Here is a 17,105-nt window from a genome sequence, read left to right on the forward strand (position 1 = left end):
ACTTACCTTAGGGACACCATTACCAGATTAGAGTCCCTCGGTCCGCAGTTTATGGCACTGTCAGGTTTACAGGGGAGGATCCTTGCGGCTGATTTACGGCGAGTCACCCAAAGGAGGACGCGCCTGGAGGGGAAGCCCAGTCGCGTCAGCCCTGGCCGCTGGAAGCCACTCGTGAGGCAACCGCCAGGCCAGATCAGGGAGGGGGGTTCCCCTAAACTGCCCCTCGGGCCCCGCCCCGCCCCACCACCACCCCTGCCACCAAAACCAGAGAGGTAATTGCGCCTGGCCGGCGGCAACAGCTACAGATGTGTCAGTTTGGGGGCCTCGGGCAGGCGTCCCTGAGACGAGTGGTGAGCCGAGAGATCTGTGTAGGTGGGATGAGGGTCGCAGGGTCCGTGGTGATGGTTGCCAGGGATTTGCGCGGCGCAGCTGTAGTCCACGCTAGCCGAAGACGGGTGCGAGAGGTGGCCCAGATTGAAGACCGGCCCGGACGCGGGCGCCATGGAGTCGACGAAGTTGCCGCCCACGTACACCGGGCTGCCCTGCAGGTTGGCGCTGGCGAAGCCGCCGCCGTTGCTCGCCATTGGGTGAGGCTCGAACTCGGGCGCCGGGTACCGCTTCTGCTGAGGCAGGCAGCTGCTGAGCGGCGCCGTGTAGGCGGCCAGGCCGTACATATTGGGCTGCGATTTGGCGAAAGCGGGCGGCGAGGGTGCGTCGTAGGCCAGGCCGGGCACTGGCGGCAGCTGGCCGGAGTAAGCCACGTGGCCCGCCGCTCCTCCAAGAGGTGGGCTGCGCTCCGGGGACTGACCGGCTGGAGAATGCAGGATGCCCTTAGCCTTCTGGTCCTTCTTGTACTTCATGCGACGGTTCTGGAACCAGATCTTGATCTGGCGTTCGGTGAGGTTCAGCAGGTTGGCCATCTCCACGCGGCGCGGCCGGCACAGGTAGCGGTTGAAGTGGAACTCCTTCTCCAGCTCCACCAGCTGAGCACTCGTGTACGCCGTGCGCACCCTCTTGGATGCTGGGCCGGGTGGACTCTTGTCCTCGCAGTTCTCTCCTGGGCAAGGAGGGAGATAGAGAGGGTGCTGAGTGAGGAGTAAGGAACCCCAGAACGGAAAGAGGTGCTTCTCTGTCTCCATGTTCCTCCCCGACTCTCACCTCCATCCCTATCTAGAGCAGGGTGGGGTCTTTTGAGAGATAAAAGTCTTTTGGGAACACTCATCCCACACACTTCTGGGCCTACCTGTCGGTCGCACCTGTAACCTCTCTGCCTTACTCTGCCCTCTTTCCCCTCCATCCTAGCCCTTCGTTTCATCCTAACCCAAAGGCCATAAAGGACATTATTGTGAGGCTATAAGCAGCTCATGAGATGCTCTCCCACCAAAAGAGCAGACTTCTTTCTCCGAGCACCCCTCCCAGCCTCTGCTGCTGGGGACTAAGGTGGCAGCTCAAGCCTGCCTTGTCTGTTTACAGGTCAAACAGTCCAAAGAGCCAAGAAGGAAGTAGGGGGACTTGACACCCCACTCAAGCCAGGTGCACCCAAAGACAGGGAAGTGATAATACCCTCCCCAAAGATACTGCCCTGGAGTTTTAGGGGATCCCAAGGCCAGGCTGAAAGCATGTCGCATAAGGCAGTGCTAGGAGTAGCAGGCTCAGCACTGGCTTCACCTCCCCTGCCACCCCTCAGCTGCTTGTCCACTCCTTCACTGGGAAGACAAATGGATTTCTCCTGGGAGGGAGGGCCTGTGTCTGAGCTAAGGAGGGAGGGGCAGAGGAGAGAGCTTTCAGGCAGGAAGACACTTTCCCTTAGGAGCAACAGCCCAGGGAGCATCAGGCAGAGCAGAGACCTGATAACAAATCATATCCTGGACTGAAGACTAGCCCTGGACCTGGAAAATAATCCCCATCAAGAACACAAAGCTAGACATTTTCAAGAAGCAGCCGTCTGAGCAACCAGAAGGCATCAACTCCTCACCATGCCCAGGCATCAACTCCTCACCATGCCCAGGCATCAACTCCTCACCATGCCCACCTTCTTTCAAACTCAGAATGGACCACTCTCAGCTCTAGAGTCTCCCTTTCAAGGGCAAGAAAGGGACAGCTGCTCTTGTTCCTAATTATTTTCTCCCCCCTAGAACATGCTCTTCCCAGTTACAGCTTCACTAGAGTGGGCTGAGCCTCACAGTTATGCCTTAAAGGCCTTGTAGCCATACCTGTTAGATTCAACTGCAGCACTTTGCAGTTCTGTGGCTCTGGGAAAAGTGAGGATGTTACCTTGTATCTATTTTAAAGCGTTCTTTGGAAAGTTAAATAAAATAAATGGATAATGTTTATAATTTACCTAGGCATGGGTCTTTTTCTTCTGTATGGGTGTTGTTTGTTTCTACTTGGGTTTCTCTTTAAAACAAGGTCTCTTAAAGGATCCTGGAAACTCACTATGCTTCCCAGACTCTCCTTGAACTCAACACACTCCTGTCTCAGCCTTGAGTGGTGGGATTATGGGTGTATGAAACTACACCCAACCTATCTTCACATTGAAGGGCTGTTAAGTAGAAGAGGAGGCGGATTTAGGACCAGCAGCCTGGGAAGGCAGATAATATATCAATATAAGGAAGGACTTCTATTAATAAGTATCAGACCAGTCCAGCAGTGGAACCAGCAATGAAAGAGTGCCCTATCTCTGCAAGGCTCTGTACCCAATCAAAGTCACTAAAAAGGATAGACATTTCTATACAAGTGGGAGTTTGGATACATTGTTGCTAAGGTTGCCCTAAGAGACCTAATAGACTCTTGATTCCTGGGTAAAAGGTTCTTGGGGCCCATCTGAAGGGACTTGGTCCAGGGATGACCTACTTAGAGAACTACCTGAAGTGGCACAACTGTTCTTCTGCTTGGAGTTCTGTCGGGATTCTTTCATCCAGGGGAAGATCTGTTTGCTGATGGTGGATGAAGAGCTAGAAGCATTAGGTCCACCCTTGGTCTTCTTGGCAGGCACTCCACTTCCAGGATTGGTAGGTGAAGATGGGGGCAAGGTGGGTGGTGGTGGAGGAGGAGGTTGTGGTGGCTGCTGCTCTGAGTTCAGACCAGGAGGTTGGTTGCCACCACCTCCACCCTGGCTATTCCCAGTGCCAGGTCGCATGCAGCTACCATTGAGTTCAGCTCCTTTGTGGGCTGGGGCTCGGAGAGGTGCAGAGCTCTGGATGGAGCAGGCAGAACTTGGGTAATCACTGTCCAGGGAGTTGGCAGCAGCAGGGGGTGGGTAAGGCTGATGAGGAGTGCTGTAACCATATGTGTCAGTGGCTTTGCTATATCCGTAGCCTCCAAAGAGTCCTGGGTTCTCATAGTATGCAGCCTTCTGCATGGTGCACTCAGGAAGTTCCAGGGTCTGCTGACCCTGCTCAAATAACATTGACTACCACGGTCTCCTTCTCCTCCAAGGCCAGTGTCTGCTGAATCTTGAGAGAGCTGGGCCAGCTCTCAGGCTCCAGGTAACCTGCCAAGAAGAAAAGTGAAAGATCCTAGAGGGACTGTCATTGGCAAGACCAATCAGTATAGAAGACCTAGAGGATGCTCTTAGCTGCCCTGCCCACTCCACTCACCTTGAAGCACAAGGATGGGCAAAGTTCTGGGCTGGGGGTTTTATGGAGCTCAACTTTATAGAAACCCTTGGAAAAGTTAGAAAATGTCTCCTAAATGTAAGAAAAGACCTTGCCTTCTCCTGAGCTCAACTTTTTTGGCCTTGAGAAGGAGTTCTTTCCATCCCAAGATTCTCTTGGAGAATTGTCTTTCTCCAAGATTGTCAACATAGTTTTTGAGGCTGCTCAGGAAACCATTTCTTCCCCTAAACTATGAACTCCTAAAAGAGAGGACTGTGTTTTTGTCATCTACATATTACTAGCATTAAGCGCAGTGCCCTGCACGCAGTAAGTGTAATAAATGGTTATTGAATAGCTGGATGCGTGGGTCATAGTCAGTCAGTCTTTGGATAGTCCTGGGGTTTGGTTTTGCTTGGTGGTGGAAATCAACCCTGGGGCTTTGTGTGTGCTATGTGGGGTCTCATACCCCCCAAAACCTTAATCTCCATGTTTTAATAGAGGAAAGAAAAAGGCCCATTGCACACCCAGCATTTCTAGAGCTTCCTTCCAAAAGTATCTTTTCCACTTGGTTTCAGAATCACACCATCTTTTTTGAAGACCCAAGGTCCACTTGGATGTCAGGGTGAGAATCTACACAGCTAGTTTTGTGGGTCAGCACTATGAAATCTAAGGTGTAAAGGCCTAGGTGGTAAAAAATCAAGAAAGACTTAAAGACTCCCAGACTTACTTTGAAGTTAAAAAAAAAGAAAGAAAGGAAGGAAGGAAGGAAGGAAGGAAGGAAGGAAGGAAGGAAGAAAGAAAGAAAGAAAGAAAGAAAGAAAGAAAGAAAGAAAGAAAGAAAGAAAGAAAGAAAGAAAGAAAGAAAGAAAGAAAGAAAGAAAGAAAGAAAAGAAAGAGAGGAAGGAAGGAAGGAAGGAAGGAAGGAATGAAGGAAGGAAGGAAGGAAAGGTTTTTTTTCTTCACACTTTTCTACACCCCTTACTTTGTCTTCTTCCTACTTTTAAAAGGGCATCCCTGAAAATACGTGATCTGGATTTTGAAATGTTTATTGTATGACTGAATGGCGAATGCTCTCATAACTTTTATCATTTTCCTCTGGATCTTTACATAAACAGATATCATTATTGACCTCTGCTCTGGACTTTCCATTCTGCCCCACCTCCCATCCAACCTATAACCAATGAGAAAAGTTCTATTGACATGATGAATGGACCCAGAATAAGAAGGATGGGGGGAGTAAGAAAAATTCTTCCCCTTTTGTATGCACTGACTCGTCATGGGGGATGCTTTTCCCACCCTTCTGAAAGGTTCCTGAGGAGTTAATGTATAACTAATATCATTCAATCACTTTTGTCTGTTTGATAAAGAAAACTCACTGGTCAGCTCTCTGGTTTTAATTCTTGATCTCATCTTTCAGGCAAAGTTTCTTTCCAAAAAAATCTCCCGGCTCCCATCGTCATGAGAGGACTTATCATACAACTTCTGGCAAATCAAATTTAAATATAGGAACCAAAATAGTTCTGCATTAATTTACCCCTGCATTTTCCACCCAACCAAGTACAAAAACTCTCCCAATTAGCCTTTGTTTGGTAGTATTGTTCCCCATTTTGTTTTAGAATATAAGTAAATATGTCATTTATCTTGATGCAAGACAGGGCCCTTCTCAGTGGGTTACAGTAATATATAAATGTATGCAGTTAAGATATCTACCTAACAAAGCTAGACTAATTCATTTGATTAGTTTTCAATACCAATCTCTGACTGCTAGAGTTACCAAACAGCAAATGGACAGTTAAATCCTCAGTCTGCGACTAATATTTATAGGTTTGCCCCAGGCCAAAGAACCTGGTGTGCTGGCTTGCTAAATTCTAGGGCTTTTCAGGGATCCTGCTTACTTCTGGATGTCTAAACGGTCAGGCTTCTGAGACCACCAGAAGTCACTGCTGCTGCTCTGTCATTCCTTGACAACTGTGGAAGCAAAACATCCCCTCCTGCCTCCTTGTTGACCAAGTTTGTCTTTAATGGTGGACCAGTCCCATCAAAATAGATTCTTGAGGAACTAAGCAAGCCTGTGGAGCAGATAACATATTATTTTTGCTCTGTGGCATGTCCCTAGAAAGCTCTCTATGTAAAAAGACTCAGAGGTACAGCTACAGCACACAACCAGTGTCATCTCCTGCCTGTTTACACGGTTGTAAGGAATTTCCAAATCTGCTTCATGGCCTCATGTCCATTTCTGTACAAGCAAGGGTAGTAACTGTGTTGTTCTCTTTGGGGGAAGAAAAATAAAAAACCTTTGAGCACCCACCAGACAGAGCCCTAAAGAAGCCCCTCTCCCAAAGCACGGTGACCTGAGAATATTGTTACAAAACTGGGGGGAAAAAACAGTTTATTTCTTTCCAGAAATCCCTACTCCTTGTGAACTCTGCTTGAACCTAAAAAGCAGGACTGGGTCATAAATCATTTGGACAATGGTCAACTGTTCAGTGGCTCATCTTTTCCATCAACCCCCCCACCCTTAAGGCTTTCTTTTCTCACCCTTTGGTACCTTTGCTCATTTGAGCACCAAGACCCAAATGCTGGGGGGGGGGGGGGGGGAGTAGTTGGGGGAGGGGCAGATGATCAGGGCTTCTTGTTTTGGAGTAGTCCTCTGTTGCCCTCTCTCCTTCTGTTTAGTTCCTCCTCCTCCTCCTCCTCCTCCTCCTCCTCCTCCTCCTCAGGCCATCCACCCCACCCACCCAAACTCCAGCCCGAGGAATGGGACTATGCAGCCACTCAGTCTCCTGGAGCACCCCTGGACCTCTTAGGGAAGAGTCACCAGACAGGCTAGTCATTTTCCAAAGTTCCCGGAAGTTACCCAACTCAATTTGGAGGCCTAAAGGCAGGCCCCAAAGACAGGGCCAAATGGTTTCCAACCGGAAGGAAGGCCAGGCACCCTCGCAGAGCTCCCACCACTCTCTCTCCAGCCATGCCGGCCCGCCCAGCTGGCCTAGCCTCAGAAGCACCGGAGTCCTGATACTTGCTCACTGCACTTAATTCTGCCCAGATCAATACCTAATATGATACCGAATAAATAAAAGGCGCTCACAGCGGCCAGGGGACAGGGTTATTAAGCAGCTGGAGCTCTCACGGTGCATATCAATGCACCTGTCATTGTGGTTTGTAACAAAATTTATGACTGTGACCACGGCAGCAGTAAACGCTTCAGTAAGGAATGAAAAGAAAAACACTTCCCAAGGCCCGGCACTTTTCAGAAGTGGAAAGCAGGCTCCGCGTAGGAGGCAGCACAGCAAAAGAATCCCCTACTCCGCACTTTTCCCGTTTACACACCCTGCATGCGAGCTGCGGGGATTATATAAAGTGGCCGGCGCCAGCCTGGCCTAGTAGCAGCTGTGCTCGGCAGCCCGAGTTGGAAAGAGAGGATCGCAAGCCCGGCCGAGGACCACAGACCTGCTGCCCGCCTGGTCTCGGACTCTAGGAGGCTCGATGGATGCCAGGCGTTTGCTCGCTCGCTCTCCCGCCCGCGGCGGCCATGGGAAGGCCGCCGGAGAGGAAGGCTTGGGCTGGGAGGGAGGCCACAGTCTCTGGATGTGTGTCTAGCGCAGCTGTGGTAGTGAATAGCGTACCGCCACCGTCAGTCGGTGCCAGTCTTGGGTGGCAGAAGTGGGAGGTGATGGGACACTGCTTGTATCAGTTTCTCTTAAAATTCTTGGAGGTTCAAGTTGGTCTAACCTCCACTCCCTATTTTGTCTAACCCGGGTCTTCCAATAACCCACGGATCTCATCCTGGAGGCCGCGACTTTTACTGGGCATTCTTGTTAATTCAGTAGAACGGAGCGGTGACACTCTTTGCTCTGATGGCTTTGCTACTTCTGGAAAACCAGTCTTCAGCGGATTTGCTGAGAAGAGAATTGACTGCCCACTTTCTCCCGACCCCTCAGCCTGAGCCTCTTCTGCCCTTTGGGAAGCCCAGGACGCCCATTCTAAATCACTCCTGTTTAGCCGGGGTAACTCAGTACTGTAGCATACCCTGCATTTAAGACAGCGGACGCACTCTATTAAAGCGCCATAAATTTGAAGGCCGATGATCGGTTCTCATGTAACAGGCGGCAGTTCACACTGAGGTGATCCACTTCAAAGCCACCCTTTGTTTTATGTCTTGATGTATGAATCCTGGGATGGCTACCTTGAGTTAAGGGGGTGGGGGTGGGCATGGAAATGTAGAGCAAATTATTTATTTGTTTATTTAAATCACCCCCACTCACCACAATATTGCATTGTATTGTCTTGAATTTTATCTCTAACACTTTTTGTAGGCTCTTCAGTTTTCTTTGGTGTTCTGCGGAAGCAGATCTGGAACAAAATGGAAAACTCAGTAACAGCCGGTTCTGTCTTCCAAACATACCAGGAGAGCCTTTACCCTCTTTAAGGGTGTCATAATCAATGTGACCATTGTATGTGGTGCCTGCAGCTATTCCAGACGCTTTGGCCCCAGCAGAATGAAGACACAGTTGGATCCAGGGGAGCTTGAGGGCAAAAATCTTTGGCTGGATGGGGGAGGGGAGAGAGAACCTGGTCATGAGGAAAGGACCAGGGGGTGAGCCAAGTGGGTCAGCCCTCTCAGAGAAGCCCTAAAATAAGGTGGGAGGAAGCTTACAGGTTAGAGGGACAGGAAAGGAGGGTAGATGTGCAGGGGCACCTGGGTGGATGTTACTGGAGCTGCCTCCTCAGGGCCCGGGTAAGCGGGGAGTTAGGTAAACCGGGAATTGGCTCTAGCTATATCCTGATTTGCACGTTTTCTCTCTGGCTCAGCTAGCTTTCCTGGAAGTTGTTAGAGAAGACCCACAGCATTCTGGGCCTGGGCTGCTTAGTTCTGGGTCCGGACTAGACCATAAACATCATAAGAAGCCAACAACCTTCCCTATCTCCAACCCCAAACTGCGACCAAGCCAAACCGCTTACCACTGCGGCTGCTCAGCAGGAGCCGGCCTCTGGTCAGGTGAAAGGAGGGAGAGGCAGTCTCTCTCTTGCATCTGCCCTGTGCAATTTGTCGACTCAGTAGTTTGCAAACACTAAACCGTGCCCGGGAAAACCCCACACAAAGAGTCCAGGGAGCTTCTAAAGACGAGAGAGCGTAGCCATAAGCCTTTGAAGTGACCTTTGGCTCATGCTGCAATAAGTCACCTCTTAATGAACACCCAACGGAAGCGCCTCAGAGAGATGCCAGCCTGGTAGGACTCCTAACTTCTCGCCCGACTTCAGCTTCCCAAGATGGCCTGTGTTGGGGAAGAGTCCTCATTTGTCTGCTTTCTATGTTCCAAACCTCTTGGCTGGGACCCCGAGGGTGACACAGTGTAGGTGCAGGGGTTATCAGGATGTTCAAACCGGTGGCCTCAGTCCCCATACCGTTTTGTATCGTACAATCGCATGGGCAGACACCAACCTGCACAGCTTGATCATTTTTACTTATTTTTTAGAAGGTTTCTTTAGAAATAGGATCACTCCCTGAGAAGAAGAGTCTCGCAGTCCCAAAATTTAGCATCTAGCTAAATTTTGCTTTCCAGGCGCTGAGGAACCTGGTAAGTTCGTGCCTGTGCTTTTTATAGTGAGGGGTGCTCTCTGAGCTCTGGGTACAGGGGTCTTGGGAAGTATATAGGGGAAAGGACCTCAAGTCAGTTGGGTTACAAGCAAAACATCCTCCCCCCAGCCCCCCAGAGCTCTCTTCTGCGTTTTCTGCCCTGCCCTGCTTCAAGCCAGGACTGGCCTAATTTTGGCTTTTGAGAGCCCCCCCCCCGCCCCAGTCGTGGTCTGAACCCGGCCCCCGCTTCATCCTGCCTGAGTTCCAACACACTTTTCGCAGCCAGAAACTTCAGAAGCAGAAGGGAATCTTGTCCGCTAGCTGTTGGGGAAGATCTGACTCCAGACATACCCCCATACCCCACCCACCAGCAGTACCCAGGGAAAACTCTTCAGGATAGGACCAGAGTAGAGCCTTGGTGGGGATTATTGAAAATTTCGGGGAAGTTATAAGTGAGTGCTCCATGGGGCCAAATGAAATGCTGCTTGCAGTAATTGGATTCAGCTGACTAAGCTGGCAGGCTTGCAGCTCCGAGGCAATGAGCAAAGAAAAATGTCCACCAACTTCAAATTCTGATGGAGCCCAGTGCAGCTGATTGACAAAACAACTTTTCCTGCTCCCTTTGATGGCTAAGACTTTGGAACTCAGTCCTCCTCCCACTGGGGACTGTCCCAACTTAAATTTAGACAGTGCTTCTCCTCCTTGCTTGGGGTTCCGGTCTCTGGGGTAGTCTAGTAGATTCGGCCCACTTCTGCTCACAGGGTCACTCACGCTTGCCTTGGTTGGGGGAAAGACCTGTGATATTTGTCTTCTACACTTCTAGCCTGGAGCCACGAGGAACAAGTCAACAAAGGATATGAGGAATGCAGGAACCAATATGATTTAGCTTTCACCACGTAGGGTTATTTGGAGAGAAGGACCCAGAAACACTAAACCTGTTCATCATTGTAACAGCCAAAGCCTATGCTGCTGATACACTGGGGAACCCTCTCAAACTCCTCAGGGTAGTTTTTTTTTGGGGGGGTGTCTTTAATTTCCGAGACGTTTTAACTCCTATGGGGGAACATAGGAAGCCAACAGAAAGAGGTAAAGGCTGAGTGTGTAGAGATGGTTCCCAGAACAATACAGGGAGCTGGCTGGCCACATGGATTATTTTAAATATGGATAAATCAACCCTCCTGCACCCAGCCCAGCAGCCCAAGATACAGAATTAATATGATGTTCCATCTTACTTTGGCAGTGACAGTGTAAAAAAAAAGTCTCCTTTTATTCATTCCATTTTCAGTCCATTCTCATAACTACACATTTACCCTCAAAATACTAACTCGAGCCCCTAGTCCGCTTAACAAACCTATTCTTCAAGCTGCTAAACACCCCCGCACCCCCCAATGCTGCCGGCCACCCTCTAAGCCTGGTAAGGTAGTGTCCTCTTAACCTTTTGTAGGCGGGGAATGTCCCCATAAAAGCGCACCTCGTTACGATTAATCACCGTCCTCAATGTATATGTAGAAGTGTATGTAGGTCTGCGGGCTGCCTTACCAATTGGCAATAATCAAGATCACAGATTACACAAAATAAATCATATTTAGTATCCCGCTCAGGGCAGCAAGCAGCCCTGTGCCCAAAGATTTCCATTTTGTCATGCAATTGCTTACCTGGATCCCAATTTATCATAAACCTGGGTGTCCTCGGTCTCAGAGTGGGCGCCAGTGGGGGGCAGAGCTAGCCTTCCCCCTTTGTCTGCAGACAACAGTGTCCCAACCCTGGTCTTGCGCGCTTGCAGACTCGGCCATATACCAGAGCACACGGAATTCCCGGTAGAACGGAACCAGGCTGAGGTTCAACTACCAATAAACGCTGGAGGAACGAGTTCGTAGTCCCCAAGCTGGCTTCGCCTGCGCTGCTCGCTGGTCGGTCCACCCGCCCGCCGGTCCGCTCCCAGGCCCAGAGCGGCGGCCACTGGCTCCCCCACCCACTCCTGGGTTCCTGCCCAGCCCTCCCAGGCCCCCCAGAGCTCGGGGTTTGTTTTGCTTTCGGAACGTGGTCCTTTCTGAATTTGGAGAGAGCCCCGGAAACCCCCTCATAGTCGGGAAATACAGACGCTGCCTTCAAATGCGAGCATATTTGTTCACGTGACCCCGAGGGAAGATTGTACTGATTGAGGCTGAAACTTTCACGCCATCCAGCCCAAGAGCGCAGCCAGGCCTGGGGGCTGGGAGGAGGGGCGCAGGAAGCTTGGGACCCAGGCGCTTTCCCCCGGAGCAGACACCGGAGGGTGAAAAAAGGAAAGGCTTGGTCCTTGCAGCTTGGGATCAGCGCAGCCACAGCCTGGCCCAATGCAGTAGGATGGAGGCTTGAAAATCTCTCCGGGCAAAGACCTCTGACCCCCGACCCGGCCTTCTGCCAGACCTACCAGTGGATTAGACATTTTAAAGGTTGCTTCTTAAAAGCCTTTCTGGAACAGGGCTATGGAACAGAAGTCTCGGACTCCTCAGGGCCCTGTACTTCACATCTGCACACACCTAGACAAGATGCACTGCCCTTCCGCCTAGGCTGATACCTTACAATCCCCACAACCTGCCCAGCACTTAAGTTGGGTCACAGCACCCGCTCTTGCCTTAAGGTGGGACCCGCTGGTTCTCAACTCTAGCTTGTCACCCTGCCACCACCTATTTTTCGCAGACTCAGCAGGCAAGCTGCCACTTCTGAGCCAGGAAAAAAGAAATCGCCTAGCAGCAGGGCAGGACTCGGTGTGACCTCCTTTCTCGGAGCCCCGAGCACTCCACCCAAGTCCTTTGGGGTCTGGAGCCGCTTAGGTGAGGAGTCCCACCTTGACCTGTGTGAATCCAGATCGGCTCGGAGCCAACGGGATCCAGCAGGCCAAGCAACAGCCAAGCAGCCGCTTCCCGCTTCCTGCGGTATCTCCAAAGAGGACAAGGGAGGCTACTGAAACGGCCTTACCTGGGATAAGGAGATTTCTATGTTAAAATTACTGTACCAGAGCACGATTTCACCACTCTGCAAGTGGCTAGAAGAGATTTGCGGTAGATATCCTGCATGTGGGAAGACGAGTTAAGCGAATCTAGGCCAGGGTTCATTCCTGGACTATAGCGAGCTCCTAACCTACCCCTGTCAGGCCTCCCTCACCATAGAATTCCACACTATGGGAAACTCCGAATTTGGCTTTCTGAGCTTTTTTTAAAAAACGGTTCTGCCACGGAGTTAATGCCCCATATGGCTTGTACGGCCTCCTACCCTCCTAAGAAAGAAAGTGCCCCAAAGCCATGAATGACCCCGGGAGTGGGGGGAAGAAAAAGAGGTTCTGAATCCTCAGTGTAGAGAAGTCGGCAGGTCCCAAAGCAAGAGTCACTGGACCCAGATCCCAAACTTGATAGGGAATTCCTTCCTTTTTGTTCACCTGCCCCAGTCAAGGATCAGGCCCACTTGGGGTGCTTGTCGCAAGGGACTGTAGGCTGCCCCCACTCCACCCCCATTCAGAGAACCCCGCCTCCAAGCCTCCAGCCAGGGGCTTGTGCTTGCCGGCCCCTGCAAGTGTTAATCCCCTGCCAAAGAGGGGGGCTGCTTTGCGGGAATTTGTCTCCAGGAAAGGATCTAAGCCTTCTTCAATCGGAGCATATGTTCATAGAGCAATAAACCGGAAAGATTTACAGTCCTCGCCCGGCCCCCAACAGCCTCACACCCTTTCAGGAATTACTTACGATGATTTATCACACCAACCCCAGCAATTGTCACACTGATAAAATAGCCCGGGCCTGTGCCCGCCAAGCCGGGCCTTTGGAGGCTGTTGGAAGCCCAGCCTCTAGTGAAGCTGGGGAGCCTTTTTGTGGGTTCCTTTCTGAGCCTTCAAGGGGATGTTTGAGTGGATTGAAGTGGGTGGGGTGAGAGGGGCAACGATTCTCATTGAGAAAAACCGCAAGCAGAGAGAGCACCCTGAATCTGCGTGCAGGAGTCACTTGCTAAGCACATAAACATTTGTCATCTTTGAATAATTGAATTAATGTGTTATTGTTTGGATGTATAATTCATAACGGGGGAAACTTTGTTGCTGTCCTGACTAGAAATATACACACATCATAAATAAATAAATAAATAAATAAATAAATAAATAAATAAATAAAACACAGCCCTAAACAACCACCACACAGAGACAGTTCCTGCTTGCCCGAAATCCTTCTCAAAGTCAGTGGAGGCAAAGCACAGATGTTGGGAGGCGGTAAGGAGGCATTTGAAAAGACTGTCTGCTGAGACACCCGGGGCCCCGAGCTTGCAGCTAAAGGAACAGAATGTTTGCTACTTGCTCCCACCCCAGGGACAGAGCTAGCTGGGGTAGGACCGAAGCAAAGGCGCGTTTGGGATGTCAAATCTTCTTGGAGTGAGGGGAGACTAAGGCAACATGGGGGCAAGAGACCCTATGGCTTTTGCAGCTGGCCGCAGCCTCCTCTTCCTCGGAGGCTTCCCTTTGCCTGCGCTGCTCCGTCTTGGGAGGTGGAGGATTTCTTTTTGTTTTGTTAGATATTCAAAACAAAAAAGAAAAAAGAAAAGAAAAAGAAAGAAAAGAAAAAGAAAAATTTACAAATACAAAACTAAAGAGGAAGCAAAGAGAAACTGCTCGCTGGGGCGACCAGCAGCTGAGCTTGGGGTGGGGAAGGCGGAGAGCAAAGAGAAGTAGCTTGGAATCATTATCTGTTGGTTAAAACCTGCCTGGGGTAAAATTTCAACTCGATTTTATAGCCTTCTATTATGACGCAAAGAAAAATTTACGAGCCTAGCTTGAAAAGAGGGCCGGGGCTTTTTTTTTTTCCTCGCTGGTTTAAGAATAGGCGGCAGATGCGGTGACAGCGACCATTGTTCCTGGTAGACACAGGCGACCGGGCAACCTCGGCCCGCGTGCGCCAGGAGTGTCCCCAGCCGGACGGTTTTTTTTTTTTTTTTAACTCCTGTTGTCTGGGGAGCAGCCTGCTCACACCCTCGCCCCTTACACCCTCACCCCTTGCACACCCTCACATCCTCATCCTCTCTCTCTCTCTCTCCTCTCTCTCTCTCTCTCTCTCTCTCTCTCTCTCTCTCTCTCTCTCTCTCTCACACACACACACACACACACACACACACACGCACACACACACACACAGGGCCGCCCCTAGTAATTTTTCATAAGTGCAAAGCTTCGCTGAACCAAAGGTCACCATCCAAGCCACTAACAACTTCTGACCGGCGCGCTGTTCCAAACCAGAGAAGCAAAGGCAACTATTTGTCAGCGGCTCTGACAGCTAAGTTCATTAAGGATTGAAATCTGATGAAATAAAAGTCGCCCAAATATTTACCTGCGGCCGCGCTGGGCGCCCTGGTCTGCGGGCGCAGGGGGCCCCCCTCGGCGGGCCGTGTTCTCGGGATCCCTGCACTTTCCAAGTCGGAGAGAGCCCTTTGCGTGGCAGATTAATGACGACTCCGTGTTTCTTAAGGGACGTGCTGAATTAATTATTTCGCCAATCACGTGGTCGCGACTTGTAGAAATCTACTCTTATCATCTTCCTCGCACTTTGAAAATTCTCCGGTTATGAGCGGCCCTCCCCTGACTGCCGCCGAGCCCCCGGCCTCCCATCCCGGCGTGGGGGGCAGGGAGGGCTCCCCAACATGGCGCCGTCTGCCGAGGGTCCGATTTACTGTACTGTACTCAACGGGCTTAGCTATGGACTCGCTTCTTCCTCATCCCTGCCGGTGATTCAATACACACAGCGGTATTGATGTATTGGTGGGCACAGGAGGAGCCATTAACCAGAAGACGGGCAGAGGACAATCATAAAATGTGTCTGAATATTTAAACTTCTGTCTGTGCACTTATAAATACACATGTCCACGCGTCTGGGGCGAGCCCTTCCATATATTAAGGACATATGTCCTACTTTATGCATCCTGCTTATTTCCTGTCTCCAGCAAGACACCCCCTATCTATTTTGGAACTCCTATCTTGGCCCCCTCTTCAAAGCTGAGGCCAAGATGTGGGAAAGCCCTCGTGATAAAAATATAGTACATGGTACTTTTTATAGTAGAGTGTTTATTGTTGTCTGAGGGGTAAAAGAGATGCGGGGGGGGGGGGGGGAAAGGGGGGCAGGTGTTGGAAACACCAGAGGAGTTCAGTAGTCCCCAGAAAAGTGGCAGTCCAATATGGGAGGCCAGCCTGGTCAGGTCAGAGCAACAACCACCAGCCAGTACTGGCTGGGCCCAGAAAAAGCATTCTCACCCAGCCTCTGAAGAGTGCAAAGGTTTCCCATAACCACTCTGAAGAAAATCTTAAAACTGGCCAAGGCCAAAAGCTGATTTGGAGCCCCCGGTAGCCCAAGCAGTTGCTTCTCTTTCTACAAATAATGCCCTCCACCTTGCAGCCTGGATCCCACCCCACCAGGACTTGCTGCTGCTCACCAAACATAGTAGCCAAATTGGGAGTGGAAGGGGCGTGTGGAACTGCTAAACCACCGTCAGTGACTTAACTTTCACACCACAGGCACCAAATAAATGGGTGTCCAATTTATTGTAGAAAATAAGAAGAGATGTTTATAATGAATGTTAGCTTTTAGAAAACTTAACAAAGAGTCTCTAACAAGGCACCAAACAGGAGGGAGATTTTACTACACCTTTTTATTATTTCAAATATAGATCAATGAATTACATCAAAACTACAGGCAACAATTAGTATAAATAAGACTTTAATCAGTGGCAGCAAAACCAGTGCTCAGTCCTATTTTAAAAAGCGTCTTTTGTGAGCAGACTCCAAGGGGCTGACTGGCAATGTCATCTCACAACAAAAGGCTGTAACCGGACAAGTGAGATGAGAGTCAGAGGCGAACTGTCCTCCCCTCAGCAAACATTCCACTCCTCAAACCCAGGCACGGCCCCAACACAGGTTCTAAAACACCCAAACAAATGCTTCTGGCTCATATTTGGGGAGGAACAAACTGGAAATAAATAACAACAAATGGGCACTGGAGCCTTTCCACAGCTTGCTTTCTCTAGAGCAGGTTCCCAGATGGAGGCCTTCCTGCTCTAGGTGACTAGGGTGGGGGCAGGGGCCACCTCTTTCCTTGTCCACTCCTTTGGGCCCAAATGGATTCTAGGGCCAGAATAAGACTTTAGGACTAGCAACTGCTCTCTGGGCCATGCAAACGCCATTAGCATTTCAAAAGACAACCCCTCCCAGCTGAGAGGAAGAGCTGAGATTTATAAACAAAGAAGTTGTTTCTCAGCTCTAGTTAGTTTCCAAAGTAGTGGTGCTGTTTGAGAAGAAGCTGGGGTTTTCTTCAGGGAAGCACTCTCTTGACTTTTGGCTTTTTGTTGGGGCGGGGGGAAGGAGGGGTAGTATTTGGTCTGAAGCTGGATGAGTAACCAGAACTTCTGAGGAGAGGGAAAAATCTGTATAACTATCCCCACAGTGGCTATATAGTTGAATATTGTGAAAATATACACTTCCCGCCCCAAGGACATGGTCCAATGTATGCTTAGATATGCCTTTTAGGAAAGAGTAGTAACAATTTTCCAATTGGCCTAAGGATAGCGCCTCTTTTCAAATGCTATCTCCAAAGACTGCCTCCATGCTACAGGGAGGGGAAAAAAGAGAAGAGAAGGGTAGTTAAAGTCCAAAAGGTTAAGGGTTTAGAGGTCAGTCCTCCAGGCTGAAATACAGCTAATCGAACAGAAAATTTGTCCTCTGGGTGAACCTGATTCTGTAATTTAGCCGAACTTCAGTAAAATACCTTTTCAGCTTCTCAACGTGAGGGCGTCAGAAAAAAAGACGTCTTAACTATGTATGAACTCTGTGCTTTTTGTCACAGAAACAATGACGCAAATAATGCAGGAATATCCATCTTTAATATCCCGACGTGGTGATATTCAAGTATTGCCATGTGCAAGTGTGAGAG

The 17,105-nt window shown here is 49.9% G+C and overlaps 1 protein-coding gene across 1 annotated transcript; it reads right to left on the reverse strand.

Annotated features, from left to right (window-relative positions):
* Nucleotides 1-299: 299 nt before the first annotated feature.
* On the reverse strand, nt 300-3,409 carry Hoxd3 (homeobox D3). Its single transcript, XM_021180923.3, has 2 exons — nt 2,866-3,409; nt 300-1,057 (listed from the first exon to the last, which is right to left on the reverse strand). The coding sequence occupies exons 1-2, from the start codon at nt 3,407-3,409 to the stop codon at nt 300-302; spliced, it is 1,302 nt and encodes a 433-aa protein (XP_021036582.1).
* Nucleotides 3,410-17,105: the final 13,696 nt, after the last annotated feature.

Source organism: Mus caroli, unplaced genomic scaffold (genome assembly GCF_978045245.1).
Source record: "Mus caroli unplaced genomic scaffold, Mus_caroli_1 scaffold_2, whole genome shotgun sequence".
Lineage (NCBI taxonomy): Eukaryota > Metazoa > Chordata > Mammalia > Rodentia > Muridae > Mus > Mus caroli.

What these genes read in the sequence shown, in the direction of transcription:
- Hoxd3 (XM_021180923.3), bottom strand. Translation starts at nt 3,409, where the DNA reads ATGTTATTTGAGCAGGGTCAGCAGACCCTGGAACTTCCTGAGTGCACC. An exon ending in GAACAGTTGTGCCACTTCAG is followed by an intron (nt 1,058 to 2,865) that starts GTAGTTCTCTAA and finishes CTCCTTGCCCAG; the next exon opens with GAGAGAACTGCGAGGACAAG.